This window comes from Lupinus angustifolius, chromosome LG06 (assembly GCF_001865875.1).
Source record: "Lupinus angustifolius cultivar Tanjil chromosome LG06, LupAngTanjil_v1.0, whole genome shotgun sequence".
NCBI classification, from domain to species: Eukaryota; Viridiplantae; Streptophyta; class Magnoliopsida; order Fabales; family Fabaceae; genus Lupinus; species Lupinus angustifolius.
Window position 1 is genome coordinate 30,033,209 of NC_032014.1, and position 21,672 is coordinate 30,054,880.

The 21,672-nt window shown below is 31.7% G+C and overlaps 5 protein-coding genes across 7 annotated transcripts; 4 read left to right on the top strand and 1 right to left on the bottom strand.

The window, feature by feature from the left end:
- On the top strand, positions 545-6,430 carry LOC109350920 (histone-lysine N-methyltransferase ATXR2). 2 transcript variants are annotated; one of them, XM_019592232.1, is made up of 15 exons: positions 545-837; positions 925-1,010; positions 1,408-1,724; positions 1,983-2,095; positions 2,208-2,239; positions 2,742-2,893; positions 3,531-3,618; positions 3,712-3,760; positions 3,870-3,924; positions 4,113-4,182; positions 4,265-4,334; positions 4,614-4,690; positions 5,782-5,838; positions 6,051-6,204; positions 6,278-6,430. In XM_019592232.1, exons 1-14 carry the CDS (start codon positions 672-674, stop codon positions 6,159-6,161), a joined length of 1,443 nt encoding a protein of 480 aa, XP_019447777.1. In that variant the 5' UTR covers positions 545-671; the 3' UTR covers positions 6,162-6,204; positions 6,278-6,430. The 2 variants fall into 2 exon arrangements, with proteins under 2 accessions (XP_019447777.1, XP_019447776.1); XM_019592231.1 differs by having other exon boundaries at positions 6,051-6,430.
- On the bottom strand, positions 6,428-11,703 carry LOC109350921 (SPX and EXS domain-containing protein 1-like). Of its 2 annotated transcripts, none has more exons than XM_019592233.1 (14): positions 11,539-11,697; positions 10,643-10,808; positions 10,378-10,514; positions 10,223-10,261; positions 10,057-10,149; positions 9,842-9,958; positions 9,638-9,733; positions 9,128-9,241; positions 8,621-8,674; positions 8,070-8,117; positions 7,661-7,811; positions 7,163-7,328; positions 6,856-6,925; positions 6,428-6,778 (listed from the first exon to the last, which is right to left on the bottom strand). In XM_019592233.1, the coding sequence occupies exons 2-14, from the start codon at positions 10,728-10,730 to the stop codon at positions 6,518-6,520; spliced, it is 1,434 nt and encodes a 477-aa protein (XP_019447778.1). In that variant the 5' UTR covers positions 10,731-10,808; positions 11,539-11,697; the 3' UTR covers positions 6,428-6,517. The 2 variants fall into 2 exon arrangements, with proteins under 2 accessions (XP_019447778.1, XP_019447779.1); XM_019592234.1 differs by having other exon boundaries at positions 6,641-6,791; positions 11,539-11,703.
- Positions 14,151-16,623, top strand: LOC109350980. Its single transcript, XM_019592288.1, has 3 exons — positions 14,151-14,919; positions 15,815-16,351; positions 16,452-16,623. Exons 1-3 carry the CDS (start codon positions 14,155-14,157, stop codon positions 16,560-16,562), a joined length of 1,413 nt encoding a protein of 470 aa, XP_019447833.1. The 5' UTR covers positions 14,151-14,154; the 3' UTR covers positions 16,563-16,623.
- On the top strand, positions 17,372-19,310 carry LOC109350927. The gene is made up of 3 exons (XM_019592238.1): positions 17,372-18,237; positions 18,381-18,914; positions 19,004-19,310. The coding sequence occupies exons 1-3, from the start codon at positions 17,464-17,466 to the stop codon at positions 19,112-19,114; spliced, it is 1,419 nt and encodes a 472-aa protein (XP_019447783.1). The 5' UTR covers positions 17,372-17,463; the 3' UTR covers positions 19,115-19,310.
- Positions 20,540-21,543, top strand: LOC109350930 (uclacyanin 1-like). The gene is made up of 2 exons (XM_019592243.1): positions 20,540-20,727; positions 20,888-21,543. The coding sequence occupies exons 1-2, from the start codon at positions 20,562-20,564 to the stop codon at positions 21,403-21,405; spliced, it is 684 nt and encodes a 227-aa protein (XP_019447788.1). The 5' UTR covers positions 20,540-20,561; the 3' UTR covers positions 21,406-21,543.

Below are 21,672 nucleotides of genomic sequence, written 5' to 3' on the forward strand. Positions count from 1 at the left end.
TATATTTATTGTTAATATATAAAAAATATTATATTTATATATATATATAACCTTTTGAAGTATTTTTAAAATTTTAATTAATTATTTCAGTTGTCCAAATGAAACATTCGAACTGAATCGAACAATTCGTGAACTTTAACCGAGCCGAATTCGAGCTAAAAAAATAACTCATATCGAACTTGAGTTGAATTTCAAGCTGAGTCAATCCTTATCGAGCTGAATTCTAGTTCAACTCGTTTATAGCCTAGTTATTAGTATTAGTCATAAAGCTAATTTGACATAAATAAATACACTAGATTTGTTTAGTTTGATAAAAATAATTGTTTTAAGAAGTGATTAACTTATAAACTTTAATTTAATAAATTAATTGGAATGGCCTAAAACTTATTAGCCAAGAGCACCTAAACTTTATTACATTATCTTAAATAATCACCTAATTTTATCAAAGATTATTATTTTCAGACACAAACTTTCAATAAGGATTTACTTGTTTTTCTACCATGTAACCCAAATAATTTAAAAAAAATTAAAATAAAAAAATAGAATGATAGAAACATAGAACATAGTAATAGACAACGGTGGTTAATATTTTCCGCCGCCACGCTTCTACTATGAGTCTATGACACTGTAATCTGAAAGTGTTGTTTTGTTTATAGTCTCATTCATAATCAATGGAGCCTCCTCCTATTTGTTCTATTGATTCTTTGTGTTCCAATCAAATCTCTTCTCTTCTCTCTCCTCCTTCTTCTCTTCTACTTGACCAATATTATCATACCCTTTTGTCTTCAACCCACTCTAGTGCCATCAATGTTCAACAAGATCCAAACTTTGGAAAGGGTACTTAATTTAACCAAATGGGTATCTTTCAAATTTCAATTTTGATTATTGTGTATTACACTATATTTTTTGTGTGCAATTGGGCAGGTGTATATGCTGCTATGCCCTTCAATGAAGGAGACCTTGTTCTTAATGACCGCATCTTTGTGGGGGTTCAACATTGTCAGAACAAGGTTTTTTTTAATTGAAAAGTCACTTATAGCATTCATATTCTTGTTTGTATGCATTTTTAGTGAAGAGTTTTTTATATGATGAAAAAAACTATCTGAAATTCAGCTTTAGGAGAAGCTGAGTTTTTCATTTTCTGAGAGGTTTAGAGGTCTTAAGTCATCGTTGCGTTGCGGCTAATACTGCCTGTAGGAAATGCAATTACAATTGCAGTTGCGAAGCTGAGTGTGAATAATATCAAAACCATAATATTATGGCCTCATTTGTGGTTGCAGACTGCAATTTAAAACCTTTTCGCCAAAGTGTTTTTTTAAAAATCACTTATTTTTAAACTTAAACATGATACCTTAAAATTGAAGTTTATTTTTGTACCTTTTCTTATTTTCTACGTTACTTTCGCAGATTGATTGCTTTGTCTGTAGCTTCTGCTTTCGTTTTATTGGTTCAATAGAACTTCAAATTGGGAGGATGCTTTACTTGCAAGAAGTAAATGCTTCTGAGAATCACGGTTGTAATGAAATGGAAATGGACTCCTCTGATGAAGAAGAGAGTAGTCAGCAATGTGGTTCCGGTAGTTCCAGCAAAACTAAAATTCCTCTACCCGAAGGTGTTGTGGAATCATTAATGAATGGTCAATTGATATTGCCTTACTCTAAGGAGTTCCCTTTGCCATCACCTGTTCCATGCCATGGTGGATGTGGAGAAGTTTACTATTGCAGGTAAGACTATGATTGCTTGAAAAAACAATAATGAGTATCCTCATACTTTTATGAGTAAATATGTGGATCCAAATTCCAATGCTAATTGCTTCAAATTTAAAATTTTAAGAGTAAAGCAGATTATCGGGTATAGTCTAATTGAGCTGCTCTTAACTTTCTGCGATTAAGGGAATCTTTGTTCCTTGCTTCCTGCACATAATTTTTTCGGGGTTTGAAATATGAAATAATATCTTCCTGTGATGTTGTCAATACCTGTAGCGCGTCATGTGCTGAGGCTGATTGGGAATCCTCTCATTCATTACTCTGTACGGGCGAGAGGTCTGATCCAGCACGTAGAGAGGCACTTCTTAAATTTGTCAAACATGCTAATGGTAAGACTCCTTCTATATGGACACTAATAATGTTAAAAAGTTTAAACTTGTTCTGAATCATTTTGCTCTGTGCATTGCTTTTTAATTTGATGCTCTTTCCTTTTCCTTCCAGAAACAAATGATATATTCTTACTTGCTGCAAAGGTATGGTTTCATTTTGATCTGAAATTGGTGTCTCTTGAATGCTGCCTGAAAAACATGTGTGCACGAATACACACACAAACAAGCCGTTAATGCATGTATATCTGATATTGGCTTATAATTTCTTGAAGTTGGTCAGTCCTTGTGAAAGGGACATGTCAACGAGAACAAGACCTACCGACCTAGTATTATTGTCGTTAGTGTTCAAGAAGTATATTGTATAGTAAATGCTGGAACTTTAAATACAAAAACCAATTTAGCAAAATTAGCTTTTATAAGAGATAGTTTCTTCCTCAATATTACATTGCATGGTCCTTTTATCTTTTAATTATTTTACATGTCTATTTTGTTCTATCTCAGCTATCCTTTAATTTGACATTAGACATGAACATGTGCATATTTATCGATGCTCAACTCATCGAATAAGCTATATTTTCGTCAGTCTTGCATAAATTTTCTCCACTACGCGTACATGACTGGAAGCCTGGTTGGATTTTATGACTAGGCTATTTCTACTACCATATTAAGGTACCGCAAGTTAAAAGCAAATAATTTTGATGAGCAAGTGAAACGTGATAAGTCTTATGATTCAAACAACCATAATTTCTCTCTTCTTTTGGAAGCTTGGAGGCCTATATCAATGGGATACAAGAGAAGGTAATTACTGACTTATTTACCTGTTTACAAGAATACTGAGTCTAAATCTTATGCTTTCCTAGTGTGTGACGGAATTTCTTGACAATATGCACGTATGTCCATGCCTTATACGGAGATGCTGGACCATGGTTTCATGTAATTAAGGTTTTAAAATATTTATGGTATATATGTTGCAGGATTGTTGAAATTGTATAGATAAATCATATACGATATAATTTGGTCTCTATCAATTTCATACCAGTTTTTTATGCCCTTGTCAAATTCTTCAATTCATTAAAGTGTATAGAGGGTGGAATATGTCCTTGTAAGCCTTCTTACTAAGCAAAGCAGATTTTGTTTTAACCAAAAAGAAAAGTATTGGATTTTCTATGATTAGAATATTGAACCTTTTCTTTAATTAATATCATTATTTCTTGCGAGTATAAGTTTTATTTCATCAAACAACTTTGTAAAACTCATCCAATAATATACCAATTTCATTGTTCAAAGGAATATTTTAATCTAATAAACTCATCTAAATATCTAATAATATATCCTTCAAACATGCTATTTTGTAAAGAGAATTCTTCTTCGATCTTTTGATGTGCATTCAGTATGATTTATTATATGCAAGTGAATAATTTCAAGTGACTTATAGGTGGTGGGACTGTGTTGCATTGCCAGAAGATATTGATTCTTCTGATGAAGCTTCATTTAGAATGCAAATAAAAGAACTGGCATTCAAGGTAGGATTCTTCATATGTTTGGTGTGTGATATGAAATGTTATTTTCACCGATATAATATGATATACCTACTTGTCTTGTTATTGATGTTTCAGTCTCTTCAACTTCTGAAGACAGCTATATTTGACAAGGAGTGTGAGCCATGTATCCTAAATATGCAAGTTTTGTGATATATTTGTTCATGTGTTTTCCTAGTGATATCATGTCATCATTTCTTCGGAAATTTTAGCTCCAAGTCCTTGACTCTTTCCAGTGTTCTCACTTGAAATCTATGGACATATCATTGGCATGTTTGAGCTGAATAATCTGTAAGAGTTCACTGTATGGATTTTTTTTCCGTTTCGCCATATACTATGTTTTGTCTGTTTCCATTAAGGCATTAACATAATGCTTGAATATTGTGATATAGCTATAGAAGTAAACTGAACATGAGAATCATACTTAAAATTTCAGATTGTAATAATCTGTATAATGATCCTGAGTTTATATTTGTCAGTGATTTGGTTGTAGCTTCTCCTGTGGAGGATTACTTTTTATACATTGATGATCTGACAGATCCGAATAAGGTTAGAATTGTATTCCCCTTGATTTTCTACTTTATCTCAAATGAATAAGTTCTTTTACTTTTTCTGTTAACATTAATGGCAGGAAGAAGCCGAGAAAATTACACAACCTATTCTGGATGCTCTGGGTGAAGACTATTCTATTTGTTGCCAAGGTACTGAGTTTACGACATTTTGTCCGATGATATCTGTAGACAAGTCTCCATTGTCTCTTTATGTAACATTTATACTTCAACTTTGGCTTTATGTCATTAATGGTTATTTTATTTCACTATCTGACTCTCCAAAAGAAAGCATTATAATAATGCATTGCATGTATTACTGATAATTGAAACAATGCAGTTTCATTGGTGCATGGTGCTATACCTTCACGACATATTCTGTTTAATTTTGATCATTATTTAGTTATAAATCGGTATTGAATTTTATTATAGGAACTGCATTTTTTGCTTTGCAAAGCTGCATGAACCATTCTTGTTGTCCTAATGCCAAGGCTTTCAAAAGAGATGAGGTATGTGTGGCAAAGCTATCTTGACTTTATCTTCAATTTTCATTTGGTTTGAGTTGATCGCATACTTGATTTCGGAAAAAAATGACTAGATAAATTTGTTTTTTAAGGTAAATATGTGATTATATTACCATTAACCAAAACAAAACATGCAACTGAGGCCTGGTTTCGCACGAGCTATTCTTCAAAAAGAACAATACTAAGCCAGTAAATAGCATAGAACATTCCTTCTATACTAAAAAGAACTTAAGATCAAAATCTGATACTACCATCCTATTACATGTATGCTATTTGTTGTAGAAATATTGTTCCCTCACCCTTACTTCTATCAATCTTAGTATTGACTTTGTACTTCATTTGTGTACATATCTCAGTTAAATTTTATCTACATTCCTGCTTTTCTGTTGAAAAATTCTCATATTCCTTTCCTTCCAAATCTGATAAACACATGCTGTGAAATAAGCTCAAGCAACTTGTCTTTACCGGGAGAAATGTTTCCATAAATGAATACAGAATCTTTTCCATCTGTTCAAATTATAAGGACAACTCCTTATACTAATCTTGTCATGTACCTGCTGCAAAAGTCCCTTCGAATATGAACATTCAAAGAAAAGATGCCTGTTCGTTTCCAATTCAGTTTGACATAGGGTGCATAGATCATCCACAACTGGAATGCCCATTCTAGTCATCCTTCCTTTGTCAGCAGCATATTTTTTTATATTGTAGCCATGCTATAAACGAGTGTTTTGGTCGGCTTAACTTCTCCTATATCACTTGAGCTAGCACTGCCTTTGGCTTATCACCCATAATCCACGTGTATCCTGCAGCAATGCTATAAACAAGTTTTTTGTTAGATAAATTTCATTGGCCTTTTGGTTTGATTACCCTTGATTCTGTTTTAACATGAAAAAGAAAATGAGGTTCCCTTTTGGTTTGATTACTCTTGATTCTGTTTTATTACATGATTTCATTTTGTGCCTGCTTTGTTGGTTAAGCATGTCGCCTTTTCACCCTTTCGTAAATTACTTCGAAAACAAGATCTCATCGTAACAGTTACTTCACAAAGTGTATCATGCATCTTTTTTTGTATGCAGGATAGAGATGGCCAAGCAACAATAATTGCACTGAGGTCCATTTCTAAAGGAGAAGAGGTTAGTTTATGCCAATATCTAATGACCCAATAAATATCTTTTTCCTAAATGCTTTTACTGAGAATTTGGCTTTTGGTACAGCCCAATGATTGATGATGTTTTTGAAACCAGGGTTCTGAAAGGGACATCATATATGGAACTTACCATAATAATCTCAGATGTATATATATTATTGCTTTGTTCAACTAATTAACTTTTGGAAGATTTTTCAGATAACAATATCTTATGTTGATGAGGACCTTCCATATGATGAGAGACAAGCATCCCTTGCAGATTATGGTTTTAGATGCAGGTGCCCAAAGTGCATTGAAGAAGAGCCATAATATATGTAAACACACATGTAGCAGAAGTGATAATGAGGCATTCCTATAAATGTGACTGAGTTAAAATGCAAATAAAACACTAGTAAAGGGAACATAGTTAATGTTATTATGGGTTAATTATGTAGCAGTTTTGACACTTAGGCCCTTTCAGATCAACTTTGGCATGAAATTTTATACTATGGTTTCTATTTCATTTGTTTGTCTTGCAAATTGCAGGGACCATGAAACCTTAGTTCATATAGGCTTAAAGATAATGTTTTTTTGGAGTAGATTCACTTATGTATGTAGTTGTAGATTTACCATACAGAAATTTGTACTTTAAATGATACTGCAAAATCAACACAAGGTTCTCTAGCCTATACACTGTGGTTGTTACTGTAATCAAGTAACTTCTCTTCTTCATTTGACATTTCATCTCCTGAGAGCTGAATGTGTGATTTGGAATTCATCTTGTTCCACTCATTTTCTACGCGAAAAAAGATCCATTGGAAGCGGCGGAAAATCTCCAAGGCAGCGATTGTGAACACCGTGCGATAATTATGGCGAAGATGGGAAGATAACTTGTATGTCCAAGTGCAGCGCAAAACCAGATTACTCCCAATCACCCAAAAATAAACCTGCAATCACAATCTGTTGTTTTATTTTTTGATCTAGTAGTAGTCTTTTCTCAAGTTGTTCCCATAACAATCCTTACCCATCTCCTTCCATGTAACAGATGCGAAAGTCGATGCGGCTTGCTGAACTTGAATATTCGAGTGAAGCTGCTGCGGAAATAGAAAGAAATCTTATCACATGTTACAAGACATTCATAATCTTACAACAGAAATAACATCCTCACTGATAATGTCAATAAAACCAAAATTTTCTGCCTTTAAGTTCTTGGCTAAGTTATAAAATCACTCTTGACAGTAGAATCTACATGTCTGCATTTAGAAAAAAGCTATGTTTCAAAGATACCATTAAATGTGTTTGGTATAGTAGGACAAACATTTTTGGCATACCTTAGGTCCCAATCTCTATTCACATCCCAGTAGAAAGAGTATAATGAGTTTATAACACTTGAAAGAAGCCATAGAGGCCTATAAAAGTTTGTCCACTTATCAGGGAAGATGTGATACTTAAGGGCAGAAAGAAAAATCACTGGCACTGCTGTTGAATATTTTAAAGCTGAAACCATAATCAAAGGAAAATAATATCATTATTAAGCAGTAATATCATTTGGTAAAGAAAATATGACTCAATAATTTAATCTAATTGAGTGTAATATTTGTCAGCCTAAAGATTTATACACATTCATTATATCATATACCAATCATTTGTACAACTTTTTTTGAATAGTTAGTGATGATTAAATATGAATGGTGGATGATGTAAGACAATGTATAAAACTCAGGTATAATTGTAAACAAAAGTGGCCTTAAAAATTGAACATGACTAGTCAGATTCTTAACTAGTTTGCATGAGTAACTGATACAAGTTCTTAAAGGAAAAGGTGTTACCATTGAGAAGAGAAGTTTTGTCTCCACTATCTTTGTATTGTCGGAGACATTGATTTAAACGGAAAATGTAAGGTAAAACAAGAACTAAAGGAATTGCCACTGAGTGACTACCACAAACTGAATCAGCTTCTAACCAATCAATTGTTGCAACCTACAAAACAGTTTTTTATTTATTTATTTATAAAATGTCGATATATCGAATGTGTTGGATATTCCAAGTGTTAATGAAGAAATCTTACATTATGTAAAAATGTATAAGTTAAAAAACATATAAGTGGATGGACCGATAAACCTTAATACCTTAAGGTTTTCGGTCAAAATGTGGTGCTAAACCCACTTTTATATAACAACCAGAACAGGAAGCTAGAAAAACTAGTAACTAAAATACATAAAATTTTCAGAACCAAACCTGTCTATGAACCATTCTACAGACAGAACGCTCCAAATCAGAAAACACCTGCATATATAAATTGCAATCATAATCACCATATAATATTATTATAGTAGTACATCACTAGGAAGTTAAAAAACCAACATTTAAATCACCAAATTATATCAATTCTAAAGTCTAAACTATAAGGTTTTGCATGTCAGTGTTGAAAGTTGAAACTCAGTATAAACACATAGCATATGACACCTAAAGTACTTCACTATTTCATCTACCTCTTTGAATCATATATTTATATCTCCCTCCATTTCTGCTTATTGTATTATATGATTAACTCAAAGTAACTTACGGTAGGATATGATTTCCAACTTTTACTAGGAAGGTTTCTTTCAGTTTTTTGTAATAACAAACAATTTAAATGCATGCAAAAGTATATAGCTTCATATCTATAAATAAACATGTAGTTTAGGTTAAAAACCTATTATGTAAAAGTCAATCTTAAACAACTAAAGACTAACATGGAATACAACAAATATCATTCTAGAGAAAGATAATACTGAAAGGAATCAGACCTTGGGCATTGAAGTTAAAATATCAGCCAAGAAAAAATCGGAGAATGATATTGCCTGGTTTCAAGAAAATACAAAAAAATAGGATTAATAATCAAGCATGGTTGCATATAAAGTACAATGATTTTGATTTTGGGTCAGCACGTAGTTTTTATTTTATTTTACCTTTATGTCTGCAATGCAACCATTTTATCTAAGGGTCTTTTTGCGAGTTGGTTTTCGGAGAGAATAATTGAGAGTTATAAAATATATTTACGAAATGACTATGAAACTATTCTTTTCCCTTTATTTCTCCCCCTTCAAAACTCAACTTGCAAACGGATACGTAACACTAATGTGGGAGTGGGAGATGCATGGATACATATGAAGTTGTTATAAACACTGAACTCAGAGAGGAAGTATGTGAATAAGTTACATTGTATATGATATTCTATGTGCATGCTTATATATATTATTTACCTAAGTGCTAGAACTTACTAACATAATACACTCAAATAAGAGAAAACTTGCCTGTAATGGGAAAACTATGCGCCCAAGTGTCCTTAAGAAATAAAATCTAGAAGAAAGGTAAAAGATGTCAAAGGGGAATATCAAAACCAAAACTACACCAGCATACAATAGCACCTGCAGAAAAATTCAAGGAAAACTCAACACTTTCAACAAGAAACAAAAGGAGCACAAGTGGTATTAAATATTCATTAATTCATCATAAATAATGCAGTGGACAAAACTTCACTTGTTTTCTACATGAAAAGTTATATATGCTGACTAAAGTATTTTTCACTGATGACATAAATAAATATAAACTCTTGTGTGTTGGATATCTTATTTACATCTTAGCTTATCATAATTCATTGTTATAATTTATCAGTGAAATAAAAAAATTTATTAAAAAAACATTGCAATCAAATAAAGTATTGTTGAGAAATGACAATAGTACAGTAATAATTGAAAAAGTGATAACCATGCAGACAAAACTATACAATAACCCATAATTAAGAGTGGATGCATCTATTACACTGGTTGTGATGCAGCATATGAGACTTCTCCTTGAGAATAAAGATAAATATATGCTGTCAAACTGGTTGGAACAATAATTGTCATCCATGTGGCACACTGCAATGATAAACAGAAAAGTTAGCAAAATCTAAGGCAGAGATTATAGGACCATAAAAAATAACTATGTGCCAAACATGACATAGTAAAAGTGACCATAGTTATTACCTTCCATATTTCTCTGTGAGTCAGATGATTTTGATCATGATCAAATATTTTTGCATAATTGACACCAGCCTGAGCAAAAAACCATAAGTTGATTCCCCAAAGCCAAACCATCAAAGCCTGAAATATAAAAAAATGAGATGTAACACAATGATACAACAAATATGTAAATAAAGTTTCAAAACCATAAGCTGTGTAAAAGAGGAGAAAGAACTAACCGCAAGAAGAAGAGGGTTAAAATACAAAAATGCTTCATATAGAAACAAACCCCGTTTGTCTGCACTCATTCTCATGACAGAATCCCATCCAATCTGCAATTTTCACATATGGCCAATAAGATTGTGAAGCTGCAGGGAAATGCTGTATAGAGAAAGTGTTACTAACCTTGCAACAGATGAAGCCCCAAATAAGGAACAATAGTACCTGGACAAGTAGAGCAGGAAAAAATGAATGAAAATAGCAGAATGCATTATAGAAATAGAAGATCAATTTACAAGAAAATTCCTAAAGCTTCTTCAAAGTTAAAACAATATAAAAACCTTGAATCTCCACAGCAAAACGGGCGAGGGCAATATAGCAGTGAAACTCATGGGTGTGCTACCACCACCCCTTGAATCATTTGCTTCCATGGAACCAAAAACACCATCCTCAGCATCGTTTTCAACATCATATGCCTCTGGGAATAGTAGGAATAAATGGTTGATGTATTGATAGAACACACATATAATCAAAAGTTAAAATATAAGTGATTATTATGTTAAAATAAAAGAGATTATTATGTTAAAATAGAAGAGATGAAGTTACCAAGATCCGAGACAACAGCTTTAAATTTGCTGCTCCCAGACTTACGTAAGTGAGGATTACTAGCAGGAACAGAAGCACCTCCGAACATATATATATATATGAAACTACAAACAACTATGTTGTTGTATATATGTTTATGTTGCACCTCTTCAATTATGCCAAGAACCTAACAACATGCAAAAGTTGATATATATATATATATATATGTATAGCCATGCAATATATTTGGGGTTAATGTAAGAAATGCTCATGATACATGAATGGATATGATGTTCTATTTTGAATGGTATAACTCTTGAACAGAGAATTGTGAATAAGTAGTGTTTGATGGAAGCATTATACTGATAAGAAAAATGAAGCATTGTCCTTATCTCTGCCTAGAAAGGTTGTTCTATTAGCTATCAATAAAAGAATAGCATAGAAAGAAAGGGAAAGAGATACAATAATTTCTCTATTGACGAAGAACAACATACAACGTCAAAAGGAGAATTGTTGTCATAGATAAAGGTTGGCAATCTATATTCATTCCTATAATATAAAAACTATGATTTCTTAACATTCATTTACACATGGTTTCTATGATAAAAGTTTACCGTTAATCCCATTCCATTCCATTTGTTCCCTTCCCTTCCTATTCCATTACATTATATTCTATTTCATTCCATCATCCTTCAAACTCTTATAAAATAAGTTAACATTCTGTAGGCAATATTATGAGGAATCGAGAGTATGAGGTTTCTATGCATTTTGTAAACATAAAATTGGCTAGCACAAGTTTACATATCATGCATGGCATTAGCTAACATTATAAAATTCGACAAAGTATAAATAAAAGCTAATAATATGTTGAAATGATAATCATTGTTTAATTATGAATGAATGAGGAAAAAGGGAACCTCAATGGGTGGATGAATTGGGCGTGAGAATGGGATCTCTCTCACATGGTGGAGGAGTAAAGAAGATCAAGAACCTAGCAAAATATTTGAATTGTCAAAGGACCTGTTTATCAATTTTTTTGAAGGGCTTTCTTCAACCACAAATTTCCAATTAGAGTGTCCAAATGAGCTTCCTTAATATAATGATAAAATATTACGAAGATAGAAGAATTTCAGACATAGTTTACAACTCAATGAATTGAAGCTTTTATGGCTTCAAAAGCCATTAAAAAAAGGAAAAGAGAACAAGTATCAATAGGTGCATTTAAGGGTGAATTATTAGCCACGCAAGAACACTTAAATTTTGCTTGAAAGCTTTGTTTCATTTGAATAATATTGGGTTGGAAATGCCGATTGCAACGCATGTCTATGACCTATCCATTCTTAGTGAGATTCAATCTTAGCAAGATTTATGATATTGTTTTATAGTTTAATCTTTTTTCTTCATTTTCATATAAATTACTATCTTACTTATGATGTTAGTATTAATTAATGATAATAGCATCTAAATGCATTTCAACACTTTGGATAAATGATTATTTCAAAATAATACATGAGGTATAACATTTGATATTAAAAGAACTTACACACCCCAACAAGAAGTTAACATATGATTTTTTGTATTGTTTTTATGTGGTATACTATAAGATTAATTAAAACTTCATTGATTCATTATTAGGCCGCAAATTAAATTAATGTTAGGTTTGAAAATTACCTAAATTTATAAGACTAATATAATATTTTTTATTCTAAATTCTAATTTTATACAATTATACTTAGCAAATTGATGAGTTATTGCATTAATCTTATGCATTGAGTTTATATGACATTTTAGGACTTAAATGAGTAAGGATTGATGTCAAGAGGATAAAAAATTGACTTAGACCATATTCAGGTAATATGCATCCAATGTAGGAGTCGCACCAAGCACAACTTGGCTAGGTGAAGAATCCAGTCAGATGAAGAGATGTGCTCAACACACCTCCCCTGCACTCAACGCATATATAAAATATTAGATTGATAAAATGGGATGAACATCAATCCAATTTCAGTTTCATTTACTACTTTGGTGTAAATTAGAATAATTTCGAACTCATTTAGTTCCTAGGCTAGTATAGGCCGAAAACAAAATGTAAATATGAGGGAGGATGAATGATGGAATTGATGTATACAGAATAATTTTGAACTCATTTAGTTCCTAGGCTAGTATAGGCCGAAAACAAAATGTAAATATGAGGGAGGATGAATGATGGAACTGATGTATACACGTGGTGAATGTACCTCTTCTCTTTGGGTTACGTTTTTATTCGCTTTAGTTTTGTATGAAAAATCCTTAGCTAAGCTTCTCCTTTGTTGAGATTGATTGAAATATTTATTTGATATATGTATTTAGAATTGATTTATTTTAATTATGAGCAATAAATTTTACTACTTGTCTTTGTTCTGCTTAATGCTTATTTAGTGAGTGACGACTCTCCTCGTATGAATTCATATGTTGAACCTGTGAAGAAATTATGGTTCCATATAACCTAAACTAGAACCTCATCTTTTTAGTGTAATTCTAGACATAGTTTTATGCTTAACTGTCACATGCTTATTTGTTTTAGTATGATTGCTAGACATACTCATATGAACATAAAAGTCATTTTAGTATGTTTTATAACATCTGATTGAGACTAACTAATACTAACAATGATTAATTTGACCTATATTTTAAATTCTTGTAAATAACTTTGGGTTTTTTAATTTTTGAGAAACTAAAATAGTACGGTGAAAAACACAATGACTAAAATGAGATTTCTTTAACGGTAGATGTGAAACCGCCTAAAGTTTATTTCTTTTGGCAGACGGTGAGATTTATTATAGTTTGTTGAATATTTGTCAGTACTAAAACTTAGCTAATTAGTTGAGAGATCATCCTGAAATTAAATAGAAAAAAAATTAGATTTGTGTACTTGTTAAATTTGTTTAGAAAATGATGGTCATGAGGTGAAGAAAGTGGACAAGAAATGAAGAGAAAAAAAAGAAAGAAAGAATCTTTAAGTTAGGACAGATTTGAAGGGTGAGAGTGTTTCTTGAATTCTCAGCAATTGAATCATTTTAAGTTTTAATATACATTAGTATGTTTTAGAATTGATAGCTAAACTACTAAAGATTAAACTTTTTGAAGACGTAAAAACCATCAAAGCCTTTATTGATATTTTCTAATACATAAAATAATGATTGAATCGTTAACATAAACTCGATAGCTTATCTAAATTACTTGTAATCTATTTATGTTTTAGTTACATAAAAAACTAAAGGTAGAGTAAGTATATATATATATAACTAATTAGCACCACCCAATGCCATATCATATATACAATCCTGTGCATCATCGTAACTTGGTCCAATTCCCTAACTATTATTTTTGTGGTAGTCTCACATTTTGGGTAAGGAATTAATCTTTTTCGAGGTGTGTGGTTGCCCTTCTCAACAAGTGTCGCTCACAGGAATCGAACATTTGACCTTTTGGTCATTCTGGGATCTAGCGAGACCTTACACAACTAGACCAACACCTTGTTGATATTCCTTAGTATGAATTCACTCAACAATATCACCCAAACCAAACCTTTGATAAAACTCATTTTAATCTCCTCTTCAATTTGTATCATATGTCTCTTGATGTCTACTATACTCTTGTCCACAACAAAGCTACAAGAAGAGTATTTCAAATCTTCACCACAAGATGTTTCTGCAGCCACAAATCTTGAGCATCTAGTGTTTGGACTTGGTTCAGGTAAGACTCTATGGTCTAAGAGGAAGGAATATGTAAGACTCTATTGGAAACCAAACAAAATGAGAGGATGTGTATTTGTTGGTACCCTCCCAAATGAAAACAACAATGATACATCAATTCCTCCACTATGTCTATCTTCAAACACTTCTAAATTTCATTACACTTGGGGGCCTAAGGGTCATTTATCAGCGAATCGAATGACACTTATTGTTAAGGACATAGTAGAAATGAATTATTCTAATGTTAGATGGTATGTGTTTGGAGATGATGATACTATTTTCTTCCCTGAGAATTTGGTGAAAACATTGTCAAAATATGATCATAGACTATGGTATTATATTGGTGCACATTCTGAGAGTTATCTTTCAAGCCAATATTTTAGTTTTGGAATGGCATTTGGTGGAGGTGGTTTTGCTATAAGTTCTTCTCTAGCAAAAGTGTTAGCCAAAGTGATTGATTCATGCATAGAAAGGTACCATTATCTCTATGGAAGTGATGCTAGGACATACTCTTGTATAACTGAACTTGGTGTTGGATTAACACAAGAACCTGGTTTTCATCAGGTAATAACAATATTTTTCAACTGTAGTAATATTATATTTGGATATATATGCATTGTGACTACATTTTATCCATGTATAGGTTAATATGTTTAAAAATGAATTGAAAATTTGTTGATTGACAAGATAAAGTTATTCAGTTAATTACTGAATCATCCATATAAATTATTTTTATTTAAATGTAATAGTTAACCTATGAAAGATGGATAATATATAAATGCTATAAATTATTAATACATAAATTATATTTTCTTTAAGAAATTCAAATTAAACTTGTATCCTTTGAAAAGTTCATTTTAATAGAATATTTTTCTAAAGTGTGTTCAATAATATATTTTATATTCTATTAAAAAGGATAAATTTATATTAGGTATTTATGCATGTATAAGATATATCTACATTCAAATAATTATTTCATAAAAAAATTAATTTAATATTAATTGGTATTAACTTTTTTTTCCTTTGTATTTAATGATATTATTAATCACCGAAAAATCATTAATAATGATAATGCAATATTCTTTTTTAAAGGGACAACATATTATTGATATTATTAATTATTAAACGCATATTTAATAATGATGTAAATATGTGACACTTATTTTTCCCTTAAACAGATCAAACCTATATAATATATAAGAGCACAAATAAAGAATTGAAAACGAAGAAGAAAGGAAAAGTAAGCTCAAAAAATGAATATAACATATTTTACCTTTAAAGTGTCATAGGATTGAGTACTCCTGCTACCATTTTGATGTTTCATGTTTGGTTAGAATGGGTGTGTGAGTTAATTCAATTCTAACTAATTATCGATTTAAAGTAACTAATTCAAATTGATTGCACATGTATTCCTCGGTATTAATTAATCTTCTGTTTTGTAATTATGAAATTGGATTAGGTTGATATGCGAGGTAATATCTTCGGCCTATTGGCCGCACATCCGGTAACTCCTTTATTGTCACTACATCATCCACATTTAATAGATCCAATGTTTCCTAACATGACAACTATGGACGCCCTACAACATTTGTTTGAAGCAGCAAATGTTGATTCCCAAAGGATCCTACAACAAACAATTTGCTATCACAAGAACTTTTCATGGACCATTTCAGTGTCATGGGGCTATGCTATTCAAGTATTCCCAACCCATATGACTTTGCCAGATGCTGTTAGAGTGCAATTAACAAACAAACATTGGAATAGAGGATCAAATGTTTTTGCAACTTTGTATAATTATAACACAAAACCACTTCACCATGACCCATGCAAAAGGTCCATTATTTTCTATCTAGACAATGTTTCTCATGATAAAGATGGCAGGATCATAAGCAATTATAGAAAATCATTTCGAAATTGCTCCTACAACATGGCATCATTGAATAAAGTGGAAATGATCAAAGTGTTCTCAAAGAAACTAGACCTTGAGATTAAACAGGTAATGTATATTAGGAAGATTGATTTATATATTGATGATGGTACTTTTTTTGTTACGTAGGGATAGTACTTTTAATTTATTAACTATATTTTGTATTCAGTTGCAGAGTCCAAGAAGACAGTGTTGTGATATATTGCCCCATAACACTGATGACCTAATGGAAGTTGCAATAAGAGAATGCAAAGATGAAGAATTGATTTTCATGCACTAACAAAACAAAATTATATGTAAAATCTCTTCTAATACACATAGAAAAAGTCATCATTTAATTGTAGAGCCATAGCTCCTCAAAATATATCAAATAAAGTAGATATATAGTAATATTTCTTTTTATATTAATTGTGTCATACTAAATCTATAAGTTTATTACTTTAGTTATATTTTAAACTTTATGGTTAATATCTCATCTCATACATTTAATGTAACAAAGAAGAAGAAATTAGCATTTAAGAATCTTTGTTGTGTAAAACTCGTGTCACAAATCACAACCCACCATCATTTTATGATCTTCAAATTCGGAAACTTTTCAAGATATGGCAGCAGGATTCAAGGACTTTTGCTAACAAATCATAACTTATAACGTTTTTAATATCAAAAGGAGAACTAATACTAGAAGAACTAATACCTTTTTGCACATGAAATATCACCTTGCGTACCTTCAAATATGAAGAAAAGAACCCAAAATTTCTTCTTCAAAATGAATCCCTCATACCTGTTACACACTTTCAGACACGCCATACATACGCCTCATTCAACATTTTGATTTGTACCTAATCAACTCAAGGAATAAACACAAATACTGTTACAAGTAACAAACTTGAAACGTTAAAGTTATTACAAAATTGAACTGATTCATTAACGTGTTCAAGTTACTTATAGGTTCATATGAGTATTGTCCTTATGCATGTATATTTTATAATTTAAAATCTTAGTTTATTGGACTTGTAGTTTGAATGCATATATATATATATATATATATATATATATTTTATGTTCATGCATCATGAGGAGTCTCACACATTTATAAATGTTTGAAAACAAGGGTGTGAAGGTGCTAGAGCAATAATCTTCTGCATCAGCATAACTACATCCAATATAATTCTCTAGTTAACATGCTGTTACTTCATAAAATCACCAAAACCCAATCTTTGAAAAACATCATTTTACTCATCATCTCTTCATTTTGTGTCACTTATGTCCTTGTATCATTGCTACTCCTAGGAACATCTAAGTTATTGAATGTGCACTCTTCATTAGAAGATGTGTTTGAACCAACCACTCTTGATCATCTTGTGTTTGGAATTGCTTCAAGTAAGGCTTCATGGCCTAAAAGGAAGGAATATGCAAAATTATGGTGGAAACCCAATAACAACAAAATGAGAGGATGTGTATTTGTGGATAGCATCCCTCCAAAAAAAGACCATACTAGTAATGATACACATCTTCCTCCTCTATGTATTTCAGAAGACACTTCTCGATTTCGATACACATTTCGAAATGGTCTAAGATCAGCAATTCGTGTGGCACGTGTCGTGAAAGAGATTGTAGCATTGAATCATTCTAATGTTAGATGGTATGTTTTTGGAGATGATGATACAATTTTCTTTCCGGCGAATATAGTGAAAACTCTTTCCAAATATGATCATAGGCTTTGGTACTATGTTGGTGCAAATTCAGAAAGTTGTAAGCAAGATTGGTTTTTTAGTTTTGGAATGGCTTATGGTGGAGGTGGATTTGCTATAAGTTCCTCTCTAGCAAAAGTGTTGGCTAAAGTTTTTGATTCATGTATTGAAAGGTATCCTCATCTCTATGGAAGTGATGGTAGAGTTTATTCTTGCATAACAGAACTTGGTGTCACATTAACACTTGAACCAGGTTTTCATCAGGTAACATATAATAACACAATTAACCTTGAAAATTATATTTATTCAGATGAATTATCTATATCAATAATATTGTTGAATCTTCTTAAACTTTTATATCACTTTTTTAATATAAGCTTTTTCATCTTTAATATAAATTGGAACAGGTTGATTTAAAGGGAAATATCTTTGGCCTATTGGCTTCACATCCAATAACTCCCTTGTTATCATTGCACCACCTTGACTCCACAAATCCAATATTTCCAAACATGACAACTACAAAATCTTTGCAACATTTATTGGAAGCTGCAAATGTTGATTCTCAGAGAATGCTACAACAAACAGTTTGCTACCACAAGCAATTTTCATGGACTATTTCAGTTTCATGGGGCTATGTTGTACAAATATTCTCAAACCATGTGTCTTTACCAGATATTCTTAAAGTGCAAGAAACATTCAAAGAATGGAAACCCAAAAATGATATTGCAGGTGCATATACTTTCAATACAATACCACTTCACCATGACCCATGTAAAAGACCCATCACTTTTTACCTAGACAATGTGTCTTCTGGTAAAAATGGCATTACCATAAGCAGTTATAGAAAATCTTTCCAAAATTGCTCTTACAAAATGGAATCAGTACAGAAAATGGAAGTGATTAAAGTGTTCACAAATAAGCTAGACCTTAGCATAAAGCAGGTAATTAAAATCTATTGGTATCTCAACATTTGGTTTTGTATTGGTAATATTAATAAAACTCTTATAATTTAACTATTTTCTTTGTTCAGTTGCAGGCCCCAAGAAGGCATTGTTGTGATGTATTGCCCTCTAGAGCTCGTGATCAAATGGAAATTACAATAAGAGAATGCAAAGATGATGAATTGATTTACATGCACTAAAGGTTCTTATCAGAGCTGAAATTAACTCTCAGGTTTTATGCCTATGATAAAGGCATCATATAGAAGAACATTATTGGCATTAGTATCTATGAGATGTATTGTAAATTTAAATTTGATATCGAGTGGAACATCATATATTTATGTGAGTATGAGTAATGTAGTAAAGTAATGCTAAGAAAACCGAAATTTGTTAACTCAAGCTTCAATGTTAAATTCATGCATCACCCTTACGATATATGTAAGGGTGGAAATAGATCATGCTTAAACAAGTATGACATGTTTAAAATATTGTGGCCTAAGTATCACTTATTTATTTGTTTGTGTTTTTTTCTTCAGATCTATGTTTGACCTGTTTAAAAGTTTGTCATGTTCTATCAATCTAATTAAAGTTTGTTATAATATAAGATATTTATATAAATTAATATATTTTTAAATAGGCTAATAGGTTGTTTTTATATAGACTAAATCTAATATCCCAAATTGCCTATAGGATATACATATTTTGTATTTATTTAATGTATACATTATATAAAAATTAATATAAATATATAATACTAAAATTGTATAGGTCAACATGTTATGTTTAATAGGTTTTTTTAACAAGTCTCAGTCTAACCTATTTATGTTAATTAGAATTTTTGAGAAGTTTGAGCTAATCTATTTAATTTAAATATATATTTTTTTTTTTTGAAAAGTTTGAGTCTATAATGTTTATTAAAAAAAATTGATTTGACTCGGCCTACCATGTTTCCACTATACATGCATTGATTTTCATTCTATATTTTTCCTCTACAACCTTCAGCAAAAATTCACACTACTCATTATAATGATTAGTATTGTAATCCAACCCAACCCACCTTCGAAAATTGGGCTATAATCCGCAAAAGGAATTGAGCTAACATTGCTCTTTAAGGTTTTTGTTAATCAATGAGTCCATAATGCTAAATCTATATCATTTCATTAATTTCTGCTCTAAATCTTCTTTTTTTATGTTGTTCCAAAATAGATTCCCAACTACATATGCCAACATCTTAGAAAATAGTTTCATATTTTGGCACCATATGGTTTGGATACATGGATTAGGTACACTGCCACATTTACTCTACATATCATAGGAAATATTTTATTTCTACACTGCCACATTTTGTTTGGTTCTCTATAATATTTCCTAATGAAAAGTTATGGTATAATGATGGGTGTGCAGGTGAACTAAGTCATAAATTTCTGATAGTGGAACTGATAAAACAATTTTGAAATCATATATAGTGTTGTGTGGAACAAAAGACCAAACTTGAGTTGTTAATCTAACAACTATACCTGAAAATTCTACACCTGTGAATCCACCAGGTATCAACCACCATAGATTTGATGTCTCTATATATAGACTTGTACACTAATGGAATATCAATCATACAATATATTCCATAAATACTAATTATCAAAAAATATGGGTGTACTTAACATCATTATCAGGGTATTTTTTGTGGCTATACTCATCAAATTGGCCATAGCTACAAATCATATTGTTGGAGGACCAAATGGTGGGTGGGATGCTAACTCAGACCTTCAAACATGGGCATCTTCTATACCATTTTCAGTTGGAGACAATCTCAGTAAGTCACTTATAATGCATCAATGTAACACAATTCTTATTTATACTTTGATTATTCTTATAGTGCCTAAAGAATACATATCCTTCAAATTTGAAACCATATGCATATTATTATTTATTTGTAAGTTACTAAGTTGATAATATTGGCATCAATGTTGCAGTTTTTCAGTACCCTCCAAACCATGATGTGGTTGAAGTTTCAAAGGCAGACTATGAATCTTGCCAACCAAGTAACCCAATTCAGTCTTACAATGATGGCACCACAACAATCCCTCTTACTTCATCAGGGAAAAGATACTTCATTTGTGGGACAATAGGACATTGCAGCCAAGGAATGAAGGTTGAAATCGACACTCTTGATAGTGCAACTTCTTCTGCCTCACCGGAACCATCTCCTTCGCCTGCATTTTCTCCTGATGTTTCCACCATTCCCTCTTCTGCTCCAGAAGAAACTACTACGCCTTCCGAATCTCCTAACTACATTCCTGAAGTGCTGAGTCCTTCGTCCGAAACACATCTGGAAAGTGCTACAATCTCTCCAACCATTCCTGTCTCGCCCCTAGCCCGTGACCAACATTCACCAGATCTATCAGATTCATCAACCATGAAGGGTAACCTACAAGCCTCCATTGCAATAGTGTTCAGCTTTCTAATGATGCTTATGGCCTTCAAAGGATGAGAGAATTTCCACTATAGCTACCTCTGTTACTGTGCTTTTTCTTTCCATGTGAAAATTTGCTTTTAAGTGTTTTTCTTTGTTGCTATGGTGTGGATAGTGGTTACAATTTCAGAAATATACAGTGAGCATGCTTTTTAGTCAACAAATATATCTCATCAACAATGTTATTTGCTTTTATATCCTATTACTGAAACTGCCTTTTGAATCATCCTACCATGGACAATCACTCAGCAACTTTCACTTCCCTTAAAAAACTCTAGACAACTC

Excerpts from the sequence above, each read along its gene's own strand:
- LOC109350920 (XM_019592231.1), top strand. The coding sequence starts at position 672 with ATGGAGCCTCCTCCTATTTGTTCTATTGATTCTTTGTGTTCCAATCAA. Across the intron at positions 2,096-2,207 it reads ATTTGTCAAACATGCTAATG|AAACAAATGATATATTCTTA; the intron begins GTAAGACTCCTT and ends TTTTCCTTCCAG. Across the intron at positions 3,761-3,869 it reads TGACAAGGAGTGTGAGCCAT|TGTTCTCACTTGAAATCTAT; the intron begins GTATCCTAAATA and ends GACTCTTTCCAG.
- LOC109350921 (XM_019592233.1), bottom strand. The coding sequence starts at position 10,730 with ATGTTCGGAGGTGCTTCTGTTCCTGCTAGTAATCCTCACTTACGTAAG. Across the intron at positions 7,329-7,660 it reads CAAAACTTCTCTTCTCAATG|CTTTAAAATATTCAACAGCA; the intron begins GTAACACCTTTT and ends TTATGGTTTCAG. Across the intron at positions 6,926-7,162 it reads AATAGAGATTGGGACCTAAG|CAGCTTCACTCGAATATTCA; the intron begins GTATGCCAAAAA and ends CTATTTCCGCAG.
- LOC109350980 (XM_019592288.1), top strand. The coding sequence starts at position 14,155 with ATGAATTCACTCAACAATATCACCCAAACCAAACCTTTGATAAAACTC. Across the intron at positions 14,920-15,814 it reads AAGAACCTGGTTTTCATCAG|GTTGATATGCGAGGTAATAT; the intron begins GTAATAACAATA and ends AAATTGGATTAG. Across the intron at positions 16,352-16,451 it reads TAGACCTTGAGATTAAACAG|TTGCAGAGTCCAAGAAGACA; the intron begins GTAATGTATATT and ends TTTTGTATTCAG.
- LOC109350927 (XM_019592238.1), top strand. The coding sequence starts at position 17,464 with ATGCTGTTACTTCATAAAATCACCAAAACCCAATCTTTGAAAAACATC. Across the intron at positions 18,238-18,380 it reads TTGAACCAGGTTTTCATCAG|GTTGATTTAAAGGGAAATAT; the intron begins GTAACATATAAT and ends AAATTGGAACAG. Across the intron at positions 18,915-19,003 it reads TAGACCTTAGCATAAAGCAG|TTGCAGGCCCCAAGAAGGCA; the intron begins GTAATTAAAATC and ends TTCTTTGTTCAG.
- LOC109350930 (XM_019592243.1), top strand. The coding sequence starts at position 20,562 with ATGGGTGTACTTAACATCATTATCAGGGTATTTTTTGTGGCTATACTC. Across the intron at positions 20,728-20,887 it reads TTCAGTTGGAGACAATCTCA|TTTTTCAGTACCCTCCAAAC; the intron begins GTAAGTCACTTA and ends TCAATGTTGCAG.